General features: G+C 45.4%; 3 protein-coding genes across 19 annotated transcripts in view; 1 reads left to right on the top strand and 2 right to left on the bottom strand.

Moving 5' to 3' along the window:
• Positions 1–6,684, bottom strand: part of LOC133416737 (clathrin coat assembly protein AP180-like) — a 26,297-nt gene extending 19,613 nt beyond the window's left edge. For 7 of the 10 annotated variants that reach the window (XM_061703824.1, XM_061703823.1, XM_061703822.1 and 4 more), the window contains exon 1: positions 99–3,334. In XM_061703824.1, the coding sequence (XP_061559808.1) occupies positions 99–249 (151 nt within the window). In that variant the 5' untranslated portion in view covers positions 250–3,334. Of the gene's footprint in view, positions 1–98; positions 3,335–5,930; positions 6,172–6,285 lie in introns of those variants that run through there. The other 3 variants (XM_061703825.1, XM_061703830.1, XM_061703829.1) reach the window with 2 other exon arrangements.
• pgm3 (phosphoglucomutase 3) lies at positions 6,542–13,972 on the top strand. Of its 8 annotated transcripts, XM_061703840.1 has the most exons (13): positions 7,416–8,159; positions 8,717–8,925; positions 8,994–9,178; positions 9,475–9,542; positions 10,063–10,196; positions 10,416–10,608; positions 10,690–10,847; positions 10,977–11,060; positions 11,126–11,224; positions 12,419–12,538; positions 12,636–12,756; positions 13,221–13,396; positions 13,502–13,972. In XM_061703840.1, the coding sequence occupies exons 2-13, from the start codon at positions 8,719–8,721 to the stop codon at positions 13,589–13,591; spliced, it is 1,635 nt and encodes a 544-aa protein (XP_061559824.1). In that variant the 5' UTR covers positions 7,416–8,159; positions 8,717–8,718; the 3' UTR covers positions 13,592–13,972. The 8 variants fall into 8 exon arrangements, with proteins under 8 accessions (XP_061559822.1, XP_061559817.1, XP_061559821.1 ...); XM_061703838.1 differs by lacking the exon at positions 7,416–8,159 and adding an exon at positions 6,542–6,677 and having other exon boundaries at positions 8,975–9,178; positions 10,416–10,847; XM_061703833.1 differs by lacking the exon at positions 7,416–8,159 and adding an exon at positions 6,542–6,677 and having other exon boundaries at positions 10,416–10,847.
• Positions 13,973–14,841: 869 nt separating this feature from the next.
• ngs (notochord granular surface) lies at positions 14,842–17,076 on the bottom strand. The gene is given in 12 exon segments (XM_061705129.1): positions 14,842–14,964; positions 15,017–15,218; positions 15,220–15,274; positions 15,315–15,371; positions 15,374–15,425; positions 16,181–16,303; positions 16,306–16,404; positions 16,406–16,474; positions 16,547–16,812; positions 16,815–16,875; positions 16,878–16,921; positions 16,968–17,076. Coding segments are annotated over 12 exon segments (1,260 nt in total).
• Positions 17,077–17,331: the final 255 nt, after the last annotated feature.

Consider the following 17,331-nt stretch of genomic DNA (forward strand, 5'->3'; position numbering starts at 1 on the left):
CTTGCCCACTTACACATGCGGACAGTCGGAGCCGGGATTCGAACCGGCGACCCTTCGGTCTGGGCGACCCCTCTACCAACTGAGCCGCAGCTGCCTACCTGAGTTGAGATGGTCTCCGTTTACAGTATATCCAATGTCTGTCACTGCCCCCAGGTGGTCAAGGTGTGCACACCAGAAGGAGCAGCACAATGTCCATTGAACTGAAGCAAAAAAATGTGTCAAAAACGGTTTAATTTCTTTACGTTCCATCTAACTCTATCATTTCGGTATGTTTAATTTCATGGCCCAAACATTTTTTAGGAGAGGCAGGAATGGATTAATGGCATTTCCATTCATTTCCACAGGGAACGATGATTTGAGATATAAGTGACATGCGCGGTCACGGAACAAATTATGCTCGCGTCTCAAGGCACCGATGTTATGTGACTTTTTCATTTTGCATTGCGGTTTGAATGTGTCGTGTGCCCTCAATATATCCCACAATGCATCTTGAAAAGCGGTGAACAATCGAGGGTCACGAGACAAGCCAAATATATCCCGCGGTCCCATGATGCATTGCGCCAACGTAGAAAAAGCAACACAGATGGACATAAAGTGCTTTGTTTGTATTCATTTTGTAAAATGCGTTCATCTTAAAACAATATAATGTTCTTAGACTGTCTTAATTTTGTTTCCATATTTATCTCAGAAGGTGCACCAGCTGACGATGATCACGTTGTAATGACGCGACAGCAATGACGTAAAGGACGGCGCGCCCGAGTGGTGCGCCAAAACTCTTTTTCATTCGACTGGCAAGTGAACTGCACAGTCCGCGGCAGAAAACAACCTTCATGATTTTTGATATTGTCATTTCAGACAAATTGCACTTTAAAATGTCCTCCCATAAAAACGGCGGCAAATGTGTTTGGCGAGTGTGTAACGTTGGCGAGTGCGTAACGTCAGCGGAGAGGAGGGCAACAAGTATCGGCAGGCGGCTTCGTTAATGGAAGCGGACCGAGGTCGTTACGCCGAACAGGCCTTGGCCTCGCCTAAAAATAATCGACTCGCCCGCTCGACCGCAGACGAGCAGAACAGTCCAGAATAGGAGCGGCCAACGAGACCCGCCCGCTCCGTTCTTCGGTCCGGCCGACCGAGCGTTTATCGAGAGTCCTGTGATACTTCTTGCGTGCATTTGGCCTCGTCTCCCCCTAAAATTGGTTGTTAATGTATTCATTCATTATTTATCTTAAGTCGTTTATCTCCATGAAATAATTGGTCGTTTATGTTTTGTAAACAGGAAAATGAACACATCATTAGAATCGAACATGCTACATATACAGTGCACTTGACATTTTGTCTTTCTCTCATTAAATCATTGGTTCGATTTCTTGTTAATAATAATAATCATTCCAAATGAATGCAAGAAACTATTGCAAATTGCCGGCTGGCTGGATGAGAGGCGGCGTACGTGAACTGCGGGCCCCACTTTGCCCCTCACCCCCGTCTTAAGCCTCTCAGAGGAAGGTCTGTCGGGGGTTTTATGGGCTCGAGGGCCCTTTGTAAAGAGATGATTTCTCATCACTAGTCTTGTCTTTGTCTTATAATACATCCTCCGATCCCGAGCCTCCTCATTTTGCCGGCACGCGCACGCAACTCGATGTATGTTTATCGCTGTACGTGCGATATGGCTGTGGCCGCCTGGAGTCTTTTCGAGCGGCTGCGTATATAATATCATAACAAGTGAGCGTTCATTCGACACTATACCCCAAGCAGCTTCACTGCTTAGTCGCTCATAAACACCCACCGGTGTCCTTATATGCTCATTGTTTGTATTACGTTGTCGAGATATCCTCGACTGAAGTAAACAAATACTTAGTGTACATACTGCGTGCGTGTAATGAGGATTGGCTGAGCTATATAAAGACTTACGGTAATCCACCGGCTCTAAGAATGAACCGTGAGCTCTCCTGTCAGGCCGGCAAATTCATTAGGTACGCCTGGCACACTCCATTGAGAAACCAATACAATTTTTTTTTTTTTAATTATCATTCTATTACACGGCATCACACGGAGAGACGTTTTTAATATTTTGCCAAACACGTTTAGCGACACGAGAGGTTGAGAGGTGCAGAAAAATTCGGGATAGCCGTCGGTTTGACAACGAGGCAAACTGCAACCACGATAAGGCCGTTCTCGAACAAGGAGCTGAATGGAAACATTCACAATGGGTGTTTGACCCATCAATGGAGAAATAAATGTCCCGCTTCAATTAGAATTGCTGTTTAAGCGGACCTCGCTGTGCTGCATCACGCTGTTCACATTTTGACGTGACGAGCGCAAGACGGCACCTACCGATTGATCGAGAGCATTAAAATAGACGTTCTCGGAAGAGGGGGGGGGGGCTCAGGTCAGGAGCAGGTTGCGAGAGAAATCGCGGGAGACTGGAAGAGTCACAGAAAGGCGTACGAGTGGACCTGTGTACGTGGGCCTCTTCCAGGTCATGGAGTGACATTACATTACAATCGCCAGCCATGCTTACTGTTTCCCATTGGGCGATTTTGTGTGTGTAAGTGTGTGCGTCGTCATGGCAACAAGTGATCCTGCAGCGTTCTTATTAGCAAGATAGCATCACGTCAGTCAGCGCAGGACGCGGCACTGGCAACGACATGAAAGGCACAGTACGGATGAAGCGCGCTCAGACGGAGTGCTGGTTCATACGATGTTTCCCAGCCTTGAGCCAAGGCGGCCATTTTGACTCCCCAACAAAATCTCACGGCACACCGGCAAACCAAAAACTCACAATAGTTATGAATGAAATAAGGATCTTGTCTCAACGTACTCACAAATGTACGTTTCTTTGAACACAAAGCTGATATACAGTAATAGCGAAGTAGCGACATTTCTTTTTTATTTAGACATATTTTGAACCCCCCCAACTCTTATTAATCTACCCGACACACCTATTAGCCTTACTCTAATGAACACTTTCTATGCTTAAAAGTATTATCTGTATTTTATTTGGTTTTCAAAGAAATATTCCGCTCTTTATGCATGCACTGACTTTTTTTTCTTTTTTTTATCCCCGTGTCGGGACAGTCTACATCTATGTAAATGTAAATGTGTGTAAATGAAATGTGTGTAAATATAATGCAAAAAAAAAGAAAAAATCATCACCAAAATATACGTGGACATCCCTCATTGTGACCTTAAATGTGAAGGAATTTTCGAATTTTCCGATGTGCAAAAGCTGTGTTAGAATGTTTTCATTGTCTTTTTGTTGTTGTTGTTTTTTACAGTTTGTTTTAGGCAAGCAAGAGTTTATTTTACCACAAAAACATGACAACATACACTCAAAATCCTGCGATACGGTGAAATCATGCACGATATGAATATGACCACAAAAAAAAAAAAAAAAAACATCTCAAAGCACTGAAAGTGCAATAGGCGAAGCGCGATATAGCGAGGGAACACTGGACTCTGCAACGCTGCTTTTAACGCAAGAAAATATGTATTTAGCATGGCGTATTTTCAACATGGCCGCAGGTTCATTTCCAGCCGCCGGTGTTGATTCAGCTGACCTTGCCCAGCCTCGTGTTCTCTATGAATGCCCCCCGGTGCCCATTTGAACCCAGCAGTGGCACCTAATTAGGGGGCACAGAGAAAAATATACGGCACGGTGGGCCAAACGGAGGTATACACTTACGTAACATTTTCATTGGATTGGATTTTTCCTGACATCCTTTTTCTTTCTTCACGCTTTCCTTTTGTTTCCATTCGGCCACCATCGATGCACATTGGCATTGGCATTTTCCGTGTTTGCGGTGTATGTGGAGAGAAAATGTTACAGTACTGCAGTACTATTGGGTGCAATATTTCTTCTGAAAGTACATGTTGCAAAACAAATGTTTGACGTTTTTGGAGCAGGCTGGAACGGATCAATTACGTTTTCATTCATTTCAATTGGGAAAGATGACTTGTGATACGCGCCTGGCCGTGTAGCGAATTAAGCTCGTATCTCAAGGCACCGCTGTATTTGTTCCATGAAATTCCGAGCAGTCTATTCTCTTCATTGCATAGTGTTTCTCTTGGCTGCTTCCAGAATTTCGTGTCCAATCAGACTTCAGCATCTGCGTGTTGCCGTGTCAATCTAATCTGCCTTGCACCGATAGAATCAGCGGTCCTGCCTGATTTAAATGACAGCAGCCACTGGAATGTTTCTTTATCAAATCCGATTTGAAATTCGTCCTCACAGGCGCTGGCCCTTGATGATGTCAGCATTTTTCTGCCCTCTAATTGGTTGGTCAGAGCAAAACTGGTTGCATCTAACCTCGACAAGCAAAACGTGTGTCGCAATGTTCATGTCGTCGTGTCACTAAATAGATATTGAGGCTGAAATGATGTACGTGGCACAGCTGCGGTTCTTTATATTGCATTTTTGCGTTTTATCTGTTATCGACGGTGTCTAAAATTGCGACGTGATGGTATTCAGATTGAGTTGGACCACCGACGACCAGAGTAAGAAATGCATGACCCGCCACGGATAAAAACAGAAATATGACATATGAAATGATGATGTTATGGGTGAGCAGAATGTGTGTTTCAGAAACATCTGCGTTACAAACGTCCTCCCGCACGCTGGCCTAACAAATACGCACGGCACAGTCTTAAACAAGAATTTGTGTTGTGCTACTGCACGTCTAATTGATCCCGCAAGAGTCGTTCGGTGAGTAAGTGCGGTTTCTGCGACGAATACGAGCAGAAACCGCCAACGATGATGATGATATAGCGATGGAGTCCGAGCCTGCGACTTTTAGCTTCGGTTCCAACAAGAGGAGGAAAGAAAAACAATCTAACATTGTCGCCTTTTGCAGCGTAAATAATGCAGGGCGGTCATTGGCTGATGAGTGAATAATTTACAAGGGGAGCGGATCACGATGGAAGACGCGAGAGCACAAGTGGCCGGAAAGATCAGAGCAAAAAAAACAAAAACAAAAAAAAAACACGCCCACGTTTGTAGTGCGTCCATCTGGCTGCCTGGCCACTCTGTCCTACTTTTCCCCCAATTACACATTTTCCATCAAAAATAATTCCCATTGAATGAATCGAGACATTTTCCAAATTGAACTCATCCTTGTGTATTTCACAACTTATTCCACCAATTTATAACGTTCTAATCATAAACTCTGAAGCTCATTCGGGACATCTTGAAACTGTTTAGCACATTCGGCAAACTCACAGTTGTAATAGTCCCGCCTTCGCCATGACGCCATTCCCAAATCAATGCAGACATTTTATACATTTAAATCCTCCAACATTTCTCAGTCGAACTATTCCAACTTCAACAATGTTCCAGGTCTGTCTACATGTGCAGCAACACATGTAGACAGAAAATATTACAGTACTCACGCTCATATATTCTTTATCCTCTGCGAAGAACAACTACTATTAGTGCCATACTGGTGAGCTGAGAGGAGTTAAGACGTCGAAGTGTACGGTATATCTGTTTGTCTGCATTATACTGCCCCTAGGTGGCCAAGGTGTGCGGTCACACCAGAAAGAGCAGCACAATGGCCATTCAATTGATGCAGAGTGGCAACATTTTGGTTAACTCTGTTTCGTTATATATATAAATTACAACATTATGGGGTGTTATTTGTCCTCATTAAAATATACATTAGAACAATTGGTTTTATTTATTTATTTATTTATTTGGGGGGGGGGGGCTTGTACGGATTAATGGCATTTCCATTCATTTCAATGTGGGAAGATTGAATTCAAACGAGTGAATCTAGTTCCAGGCTTGGCCCTGCAATGACTTCAACCCGCAAATCAGGGTAGCAGATGCTACATGCTAACTGCTAATCTTCCTGCACGCATGCAGCACTGAATGGATTGTTGGCGCAGCAACAGCACGCACGCGCCAAAGGGCAGCTCGCCATGCTTGTACTCACATTCCAGGTGCTTCTTCTTGGGCGCCATCACTTCGTGCGTGGTGGCCTTGCACACGGCCCTGGCCATGTCCGAACCCGTCAGCTGGTACTGGGCCGCGGCGATGCGGTCCGTGAGCGTCTGACCCGACATTTGGACCCCCTTTTTGGAATGCTTCTTTCCAAAAAAAAAATTGTAAAAAAATATTTAAGCGATTTATCTATAATCACCTCCAGCACAGCAAATGGGCCTGTGACCTTCTCCCTGTAGGAGTAGAAAAGCATCGCCCCCCCCCCCCCCAAAAAAAAAAAGATTAATTTAGCATCAAATTCAGCTTTTGATGAAGATAAAATGCGCTTTTGTGGGAATTGAACTTACGTGGATGTGCGCTTTTCAGCACCCTGGACAGCTAAAGCCACTCGCTTATGTAACCAACCGCTTTTTCCTCGCCCTGTAGCCGAATCGTTCAAAATAACACACGCAAACTCCTTTTTTTTTTTTTTAAAGGGGGTGTTTAAATCAACGCTCCATAGGTGCGTCCGTTCTCCGGTTCGGATTTATTCCTTCGAATCGTCCAAAATGTGCGCCGCTTTTTCTGCGGCACCGAATGCGCAAAACGTGTGCGCACAAAAAAAAATGGATGATGATGAGGAGGAGGAGCAAAGAAGCCACGACGGAAATCCCTATTCTGCTTTCCTGATGTATTCGCGTCTGTCAGCGTGGCCCAACGAAGCCTCTCCTGCCCCCCAGCACACAATCCGTGGACACGGGTGGGTGACACAAACGGACCAGCCCACGCGCGTACACACGAGTGCGGGCCGGCAACCAATTGGCTTGATGCTGTGCGGTAAAAGGTTCATAAATGACCTTTTATGACATTTGCCATATTGCACAGTATTACTGAAGTGTAATGTGTTTTTGTTGTTGTTGTTTTTTTGTTTGTTTTTAAGCCCACTGTGTGGGTTTGTCACTTCGACAAGCGTCATTACGTCATACGCGGTACCCGGAAATGTCCAGGCCCCTCCTTCTGTTAATCGAAAACGTCCTTAAATTGTTTTATTTCGCACAGTTTTTCGCCTCACTCAAGCCAACAGTGATTTAAATCCGTAAATGTTGTTTAATCTATACATACAATCAATTAATACCGTGTGGTGCGTGTTTAACATTGCCGAGAGGCACGTGGCACGTCATGTGTCGTACCCCGGAAATGCTAGTCCCCCCCCCCCCCCCCCCCCCCCCCCCACATTACTGTACACATAGCACCCCATATTGACAGGGGAAAAAAAACAATTGTTGAATTTTTGGCAGATTTATTAAAAAAGAAAAAGTATTGCGACCCTTTGCTCAGTATTTAGTAGAAGAACCTTTTGAGCTAATATGAGCCACGAGTCTTTTTGGGACTTGATGCAACAAGTCTTTAACACCTGGATTTGGGGATCCTCTGCCATTCCTTCTTGCAGATCCTCTCCAGTTCTGTCAGGTTGGATGGTGAACATTGGTGGACAGCCATAATCAGGTCTTTCCAGAGATACTCCATTGGGTTTAAGTCAGGGCTCTGGCTGGGCCTTTCAGAAACAGTCACTGAGTTGTTCTGAAGCCACTCCTTCGGTATTTTAGCTGTGTGCTTAGGGTCATTGTCTTAATTGAAGGTGAACCTTCGACCCAGTCTGAGGTACTGAGCACTCTGGATTAGGTTTTTCGTCCAGGATCTCCCCGTACTTGTCCGCATTCATCTTTATATAGGGGTAGAATCAATCGTGGAGTTATGTAGTGTTAAAATATATAGAGAAAGGAGTGAATTGAGGAGAATGCAGGAGATATTTGAAATGAGAGGAATTTCGAGTAAACGAACATAAAATCTTTCTGTATTTATTAGAATTTCTGAGGACAACTGGACTATATAGGAGACTTAGAAACGCATATACCTTTGTTTACGGTGTGTATATATAAGTGTATTGGGTCAGTATATGTCATATTCGTAATTGTAATATGTCATAATATAGTACCGAGATGAACGGAATAGCCTCAAAGCCAATGCAGTTATCATGGCCGACCAAAAGGTGGTGACAGCGCAATAGTCGAGTTTGCAGACCGCCGTTAAACACCAGAAAAAGAAGAAGAAGAAGAAGGAGGAGACGAAGAAGAAGCAGAAGAAGAAGAAGGAGACGAAGAAGAAGCAAAAGTAGACGTCCCCGGAAGCACACGTGTCGTGCCACGCCACACGATTGTCACGCTGTAAACAACAACAGCAAGTAAGTGCGGTTGAAGTCAGCGTGCGTCGACGGTGCCGGTTTGGCTTAGTTTGCAGGTTCTCCAGCGGTTTGATAGTATCAGATTGTGGTTTGCACGTCGTCTGCACGATTGAAGAGTGCTTCGAGGGACTTTCAGTGGGTTGGGCGTATCATGCCGTGTTCAATGACTTTATGGAGTTTGAACTTTGCCTTTCTTGTACTCTGGCATTGTTGGTACTGTTTTGACATATTTAACAAACACATTTGAACTTTGTCCGTGTCAAAAAATGTTGATCATTCTTTTCCCAAAAGTACAAGATGTTTGAAAAAGTCTTATTTTGAGGAAACACAAAGATCATCTGTTTTCTTTATTACTATAAATATAATGATTTACTGCTTTAGCATTATTATATATATAATTATTATGGATTGCTGAGAGGCTGAAATTCAGATCATTCTGACAATAGTAAGTTTAACAAGCTCTCTAAACTATTAATCAATGATCAACTGTCAATTAATCATTCCTTCTCTTATGAGAGCCCAACTGCTGACGAACGTGTTTGTGATGTTTATTGCAGCGATGGCCCACTTCGAGGAAGTGTCAAAACTGTCTAGTATGCACCCGAAACCGCCAGGCTTGGTCTTGCAGTATGGCACGGCTGGTTTCAGGACCGACGCTGGTCGACTGGATCACGTCATGTTCCGCATGGGCCTGCTGGCCACGCTGCAATCCAAACAAACCAAAGCGACCGTCGGCGTCATGGTCACCGCCTCCCACAACCCCGAGGTGCTCCTTGAATGACCTGAGTAAAAGTTGACACCTTCCTCTGTCTTAGCTTCCTGTCGGTCTTGCAGGAGGACAACGGGGTGAAGCTGATTGACCCCATGGGCGAGATGGTGCCGCCCGCTTGGGAGGGCTACGCCACCCGGCTGGGCAACGCGGAGCAGCAGGAGTTGCTTTCGGTCCTGGAGGACATCATGGAGAAAGAAGACATCGACAGGAGCCAGGAAGCCTCAGTGTTTGTGGGCAAAGACACCAGGTACAGTAGGACCTTTGATAATAACCACATAGGCATTTTTCTTACACACAATTTTATATTCTAAACAGTCTTAAAAAGTTCCACTATGTAATATAGTTGAAACCAGAGGTTTACATACACTATACAAAAAGACATACTTTTTTACACTATCTGACATTAAATTAGACAAAATCTTTACTAATTACAAGAATCATGAGGGAAGGATTCTTTTTTTTTTTTTTTTTTTTTTTAAGGCAATTTTCATTACTTTAAAGTCGGTGTGAATCCCACATCCTGAATCTGAGTAATGTATGCAGGAGCAGCAGTGCCAGCCTGTCGCAAGCAGTACTGGACGGCGTGTCATCATTGAGGGGACGCAGCAAAGGTTGGTGTCACTCACCCGTGTCGTGCAGTACAGTGGAACCTCGACTTAACGGATTAGTAGTGTCAAGGGGTCGTCCGTTAAAACTGTTTGTCTGTTAATATGAACTTTTTTTTGGTGGTCTAAAATCACCTAGTACAGTCACAAAATGGAAAAAAAAAAAAAAAAGGGGGGGGGGGGTGGCAAGTCGGCGTCGCTGTCATGAGCCGAGAGGTTAGAGCGCAGCCCATTCTCACCTCTGCTACGATTGGATGCCATCGTGAAGGTATTGACAACAACCAACTGTGTACTGTGCCAAAATTAGTGAAGCATCTTCGAGAAACGTGTAAACAACAGCGACTGATTCTGAAAGTAACGGACTTTGTCCGTTGCAAGAGGGGACGTTTTGACTTCCAACCGAGCGCTACCGGTATGTCCGTTAAATCCCAAGTCTGTTGGCTCGGTGTCCGTTAAATCGAATTTCTGTTGCATGTGGTATCTTTAGTTTTAAATCTGACCTTGTCACGTCGGTCTGTCCAATAAGACTACGGCTTGGTGACCACCCCGCAGCTCCACTACATGGTTTGCTGTCACAACACACAGGGCCGCTACGGCGAGGCCTCGGTGGAAGGATACTACATGAAACTCTGCCAGGCGTTCATCGAGCTCACCAAGAATGTAAGCCACTGGGGTTGGATTGCTTCAGATGTGTGGAAGTAAAAAGTAGGGGGGGAAAACGTGTCGTGACTGGCAGTTTGGAAAACAGTAATGAGCTTGTTTTGACAACGTCAGGCGTTAAAAATCCAGATAACTGTTTTCAAAGTAAAAAGTCATCAGGAAAATAAATATTTGAGTACTTTATTACTTCCCGCCACTGTCTATGTGTCTGGTGTGTAGACACCCAACCGTACGGACGACCAGAAGCACCTGACAGTGGACGGCGCCAACGGCATCGGCGCGCTGAAGGTGCGCGAGATGGAGCGTCACCTCAAGAGGGAGCTGCAAATTACCCTCTTCAACGAAGGCCACGGAAAACTCAACCACCAGTGCGGGGCTGACTTTGTCAAAGTGCAGCAAAAGCCGCCCACGGGTGTGATTTGTAGCCTTTTGGATTTATATACAAACATACCGTTAAATGTTTCATGTTTCATTCCCCGGGTTTCCATGGTAGGCGTGAAGGTCTGCAGCGGCGAGCGCTGCTGTTCATTTGACGGCGACGCCGACCGCATCGTTTATTTCTACACCGACTCGGAGGGTCGCTTCCACCTGCTGGACGGAGACAAGATAGCGACGCTCATCAGCACGTTCCTCAAAGAGCTGCTCGTGCAGGTATGCGCGGGAGGCGTACACAGCAAAAAAGTGCAGCCCAGCGCTTCCCAATTATTATAATTTTTTATTGTTTTTTGTGGCCCCGTGGTTGAGGACTGCTGCTAATAAACGGGTGTATGCTTTTTCAAGGCTGGTCTAAATTTTAAGATAGCCGTGGTGCAAACCGCGTACGCGAACGGCAGCTCCACACGCTACCTGGAGGACACCATGAGGGTGAGCGCACGTGTTAGCATATTGACTCAACGGAGACGCTAACGTGCTCTTTCGTGTTGGTTCAGGTGATTGTGAGATGCACAAAGACGGGAGTGAAGCACCTCCATCACGCGGCGCAGGATTTTGACACGGCCGTTTACTTTGAGGCTAACGGCCACGGCACCGTAAGTGACCTCACATTTCCCCGTCGCTAACCAAAACGGCAGCACTTGCCAAGACACGAAATCGGTTTTGAAGATCAGTGATACTGTAGAGTTACACCACCGTGTTGTAAACAAGTTCGCTGCGTCGTATTAATCATAATCTGATGTTTGAAGCCCATTGGTAAATAAAACAGCAGTACCTACCAAGCCAGGTTAACAGTTTTTTAGAGGAATGAAAGCGTCTGAGAGTCTTTATAGCGCTGTTGTAAACAAGCTCTCCGCACAGTATTAAAGACGGTCTTATGTTTGAACTCCATTGCTAACAGAAAACAGAAGCACCCTTCGGGGGCACGCTAAAATGCTCAAAGATATAAATTTGCAGCTATTTGGTGGTTTCATCGTTTTTCATTTTCAATAAATGCTTTAAATAACAAACGTATTTGGAACTTGGGAGTTATGTTGTCAGTAGTTTGTAGAAGAAAAGAGAAATGTTCATTTGTGTCAACGAATGTCCACTATGTTCTTTTGCTTTATGATTTATGATTGCTTTATGATTGCTTTATGTCTGAGTTAGTTACGGATCAAGTCGAAGGAGCTTTGTAAATATTTCCAAATGTTAGTAACCCAAGTGTCATATATTGGAAAAAGGTATCCAGTGGGAAAAACTTTTGTACTCTGTGGATGAAAAGAGAGCTGAGATCCTGGCAGGAATGATGAAAGTTAGAAGCTCTCCTTTGACTGTTCTCAGTCGGACTTAAAAACTCAAATATTTCATTTTCTTTGCCTGGACCAATAAGAGTGCAACTGGACAGTAAGCTTTTTGAGTTACAAATTATAAGTGCATAATCCTGCATTTTCTGCCCAAAACTGAAGATATGAAAGAGCTAAAGCAAACAAAAACCCATTTGTATTATTTCATTCCCTCACCCGTTGGAGGAATCGCATTGATAAGCAGAATCGGAATCGCTATATTCGGAACATCGCGTGACCAAACCCGGAAAGCGGTTTAGCAGGCTTTTTGTGTATGCCGCAGTGACGAGCGAAACAACAGATTTACGACATAATTTGAACCCGAACTTGCTTGCTTCGCCATTCATTCAAACCGTGCAGAAGTGCTCTGACCCATTTTGCCCAATTCGGACAGAGGCTGCGCATTCACCGGATTCCCATCCTGAGCCATCACACACCCCACAGTGACGCCGTGTGTGTGTTCAGGTGTTGTTCAGCCGCGCGGCCGAGGACAAGATCAAGCGACTGGCTGAGGACATCCGCACAGACGACACCAAGAAGAGAGCGGCCATTCTTCTGCAGCACACCGTCAACGTCATCAACCAGGTACCGCCTTAATAACACCAATGTAGTCTTTTAACAGTGCTTATTATTCCTGCTGCGCTTCTTCAGTAACGGCCGTCGTGTGCTTATTCTCCCGTAGACCGTCGGTGACGCCATTTCCGACATGCTGCTGATCGAGGCGATATTGGCCTTGAAGGGAATGACCGTGCAGCAGTGGGACGCCATCTACACCGACCTGCCCAGCAGGCAGATTAAAGTAAAGGAAAGTACAACGTGTGCCGTGGAGCCTTGACTTACTTGTTGTTGTTTTTTTTTTATGGGGTGCAAGCTAGCTTCTGATTAGCTGCCGCTCGAACAAAAAGTGGATGCACAGGTTAATTACTGGATGTACTGCTGCCATCTGGTGGAATAGTATTCCATTGTTCTGCCTGTCACTATACGTCACAGGCATAGGCAGCTAAACGGCGATACATGAAGTGAAATTTGGTCATTTCCCTTGGAACGACTGATGATCTCTCACAGCAGAGGTGTTTCTAGTTAATTTTTGCAGGTGCTTTTTTCAGGACCCTCAATTGAATCCCAGCACCCTTAAAATTTGTTTTCTTTTTTTACTGAAAGTCCTTTTGAAACATTATTTTGATCACATCACAGTTGCTGAATCATTGATGAGAGTAAATGTTAAGCATCCGGTGATACAGCGGCGCTGTGTGTGCGTGCGCGCGGCAGGTGTCGGACCGGCGGGTGATCGACACGACCGACGCCGAGAGACGGGCGGTGAGCCCGCCGGGTCTGCAGGACGCCATCGACGCCTCAGTCGGGAAGTACCGACGCGCCCGCTCCTTCGTGAGGCCGTCCGGCACAGAGGACGTGGTCAGAGTTTACGCTGAGGCCGACACTCAGGTGAGGACGGCGTCTGTCTGCCCTCTGATTCGCCAGTATTGTTTACACTGTCTGTGTGTGTCTGTTGTATGTTTACTGTAATTGAGTGTGTGTTTTGTTTTTTAGGAGAGCGCTGACTCCCTGGCGCATGAAGTGAGCCTTGCTGTGTATCGCCTCGCTGGCGGGGTGGGAGATGAACCAAAACTTTTGCACTAAAACAATAATAACAAATCTCTTAGTGTACGTTTGACTGTAAATTGATACTTGAACACAACACTAAGTTGCAATGCAATGCAATCATACGTTTTGTAGCCATTTTCAGAGGGGCCAAATATTGCACGGTTAAATACTTTTTATTCCCGTGACATAATTGTCACACCATCAGGAGTAGGAGTTTTATTGTAGAAAAACAGTTTTCCTCACGCCTTGGATCTACTCTCGCATATAAATTATGACTTGACACTTTGTGATTTTCTTTTTGATTTGATTTTGAAAATGATGCATCAAGAAAGCAAATCAAGTTGACGTGTGTTAATATTTTGTATTTTTAGACACTTGATCACAGATGATGAATTAAACTGGTAAGCACAATGTCAACACAGTGCAGTCCAAGTTAATGTTATGTCTTCGATGGAGACTGAGGATCACACCTGACGTGGACCACGATCAGAACTGGATCGCAACGAGTTCATTTGAAAGAGTTCATTTTCTGTTTCCTTCGTTCGCATCTGAGGCTATCTGGCGCAGTTATGACGTGCAGTTAGCGACTCTGCTATAGCTACACTATGAATTATACATAGTCCATTTCGTATAGTCTTCCCTTCGTGACCGTTTTGGAGTGCCTCGTTGTGAGCAGTTAGTGCACACATGCCCCGCACAGAAAGGTGAAGGAGCAAGGAGGTGGAAAAAATAAACTAAAATAGGCTGACCTAACATCCAATGAACGTGTGGACCGGTTCTCCGCACTGGTGTGGCCGTTTTAGAGTGCCTTGTTGTCGCGCAATGGAAAAGCCCCGCAATGACTCTGTGGGATGTATTGCAGCCACCAGACGCTTTAAGCAGACTTTACGAAAAAAGCATCAGACATGGTCTACTCTACCTGATGTGGACCATCTTGCTCTCAGACATCTCGGTGGCCTGGTCCTCGTTTATTTCACCAATCTGCGTGTCACGCGGTGACTGCTCTTCTGTAAGAGCTTCACCGACAATCAGTGCTCCCCACTCCTCCTCAACCTTCTCGTCTACCTCGACCTCGACATCCTCCTCCTGAATCTTCTCATCTTCCACCTCAACCATGTCATCCTCCATCATGGGTTTGTTGGAGTCTTCCAAGGAGTAGACTGCGCTCTCCGAGACTGCCGCCGCCGTGGAAGCGACACAGGAGGACTCAAAGGCAGGACCGCAAATGGCAATTTAGGACCGCATACTGGCAAAAGTATTGAGATGAACCCAAATGTGTTCCTTCCTCACCTGTATGTGGTAATCTCAATCTCCAAAGCCATCTTGACGTTGAGTAAATCCTGATATTCCCATAGAAGCGAAGCAGTCTTCTCCTGGGTCAGCTTCAGCTTGAGGGCTTCAATGCACTCCTGCAGTGTAAAAAAATAAATAAATGAAAAAACTGTTTTTGGTGATTGACACAACCAAGGCCGAGTGGACCAGTCAGTGGAGTAAATATTGATGTGACATAATAGTGACCCCCCCCCCCCCCCCCCCGCCCCCCTTTAAGGCAAAGCAGCAATATGCTATACTCACAACTTTCTTATAACAAGCTATTTCCTCCCTCAAACCCCGCACGCCACGGACGCGTTTGGTGGACGCATGGTTCAGTTCCTGAAACTGCTTTGTACCGAGTGTCCATTTCCTGAAGCAGAAGGCCGACGAGACCCGGCCGCAGCGCTCTGACCTGCCCAGCCGAAGGTTTTTGGCCGCAAAAGACACTCTTATTGAGACTGGATCTGCCTGAGAGCCGACGAGAGGTCCGGGACTCCAAAGACGGGTTGATCTTGGCGGTGGTCCAGTAGATCTTTTGCAACAGCTCGTCGAGTTTCTTTTAATGACACTTAAACATCGTCAACTCTGACAAAATGAAACATTAAGCACTTTTTGGGTTAACACTTGTTCAAATACTACTTGCTCATTAAAAGATCATAAATTTAGAGTTTTTAATGTAAGTTTAAGTTTTAAGTTTTTAATTTCTTTTTTGAAAACGCTTACTAGTGGCACTGGTAGAATTACTTACTGGTAAGGTTTTTTCCACTACTAGTGAAACTTTAGGCCTCCTAGTATGCAATTCAACATTACTAGTAAACTACTATGCTGAAGCAACACTACTAGCCCCAAATAGTAGGCATGTGTCACGCACTAGTAGCCTCTGGACCCTACTAGTAGTAGCAAAATGCCAACTAGTAGTTCAAACCTCACTAGTAACTTCTAGATGTCTTATTAGTATTCCTAAATTGTCCTATTGGTGTACAGAAATGTCATGCAGTAGTTGTACCGAGTCATTCTACGAGTGTTAAATTGTTTTACTAGTTTTACTAGTACTAGTAGACAAAGAGTCTACTAGTACATGGAGTCTACTAGTACATGGACCTGGATAACAGGGATATACTGTATAGTACATACGCAAGTAGCTTTCTAAAAAATGTCTCAGCGGCCTTTGGGGTGCAAATAGAAAATATATTTCTGCCTAGCAGCAACTGGCCAATCAAATAAGCAACTACAAGAATGGGCCCATATAAAAACAATACAGCTGTAGCTAAGATTAAACCATAGATAATTATTATTTTTTTCCTTTATTACCGGGCGGAGGTTGGTAATCTCGCTTTCTGCCTTTTTCCTAGCACGGTCCACCGTCCCTTCGTATTTGGTCCTCAGCGGGTCCAGCTGGCCCAACATGGCCTCCTTGGGAGCCAAAGTCGAGTCCTACAGCGAGCACCCAATTAGATGAGATGACTGATTTGATCGGCGGCCCGGTTGAGGTCCCTCGGCTGGCGTTCGTACAGCTGCCTGAGGCCCGAAGGGGGGAACATGTCGGCTCTTCAGGGCCTCAATTTCAGCCTCCAGAATCTTCTTTTTGGACTCTAGTGTACGGACCTAGACAGAGCAACAAGTCCATGTTTATATAAACTCCTCGCAAGAAGTTGGGGATAATATTTGGGTGCTGACCTTATCGATGGACACTGCCAGACGGTCATCGAGGGCCACCATCTCCCGCCTCTCGGCGGTCCAGGTCGTCATAAAAGCCTGGTTCTCGGTCGAAGCCGCTTCCATGTCCAGGTTTGGTCCCAGGCCCGTGGACGTCCCCACGTTGGCACTGCCCATAAGACACACGTTACACAAATGCTTCCAAATGGATTTCTGATAACGATTACGGTATTTCCTTCAAAAGTGAGTTAGACCTTTCCGCCCACTCCGAATGGGGCTAGCAGACCGTGTCGGATCTCCTGACCGGTTGGAGACGCGCTGCGCATCCGGAGTTGGTAGGCACGAGGCGCTCTGTGAGGGCGCTATCGAACTGACGGCGGTAGGAAGACATCCTGTCTGGACCGGAAGTCGTGCTGCTGATTCTTCTGTGGGACCTTCACGCCTTTGTCTGGCACCAGTATGAGGGTGGTGCTTATATCCTCGGCCCTTCGCTGGACTTCTGCAGGAATGTTGGAGCTGGCCGGCCCATGCGTGACATCGCTTGCAAGCATCTAGAGAGGTTGTGCCCAGCAAGTTGCAGAGATGAGACGGTGGACGTCATTATTAAATGGGGGGTTGACTTCTTAATGTGACATTCATTAAAAATAGATCCTCTTTTGATCACACCATAAGGACAAATGATGTTTTTGAATTGAAGTCAAAAGCAGAGATGAAAAACGAAGGTCACCGAACCAGAATCCACTATTATCATTATTATCAATCTATCCATTTTGCTCACCAGGGTCGCGGGTATGCTGGAGCCTATT

This window comes from Phycodurus eques, chromosome 18 (genome assembly GCF_024500275.1).
Source record: "Phycodurus eques isolate BA_2022a chromosome 18, UOR_Pequ_1.1, whole genome shotgun sequence".
NCBI lineage: Eukaryota > Metazoa > Chordata > Actinopteri > Syngnathiformes > Syngnathidae > Phycodurus > Phycodurus eques.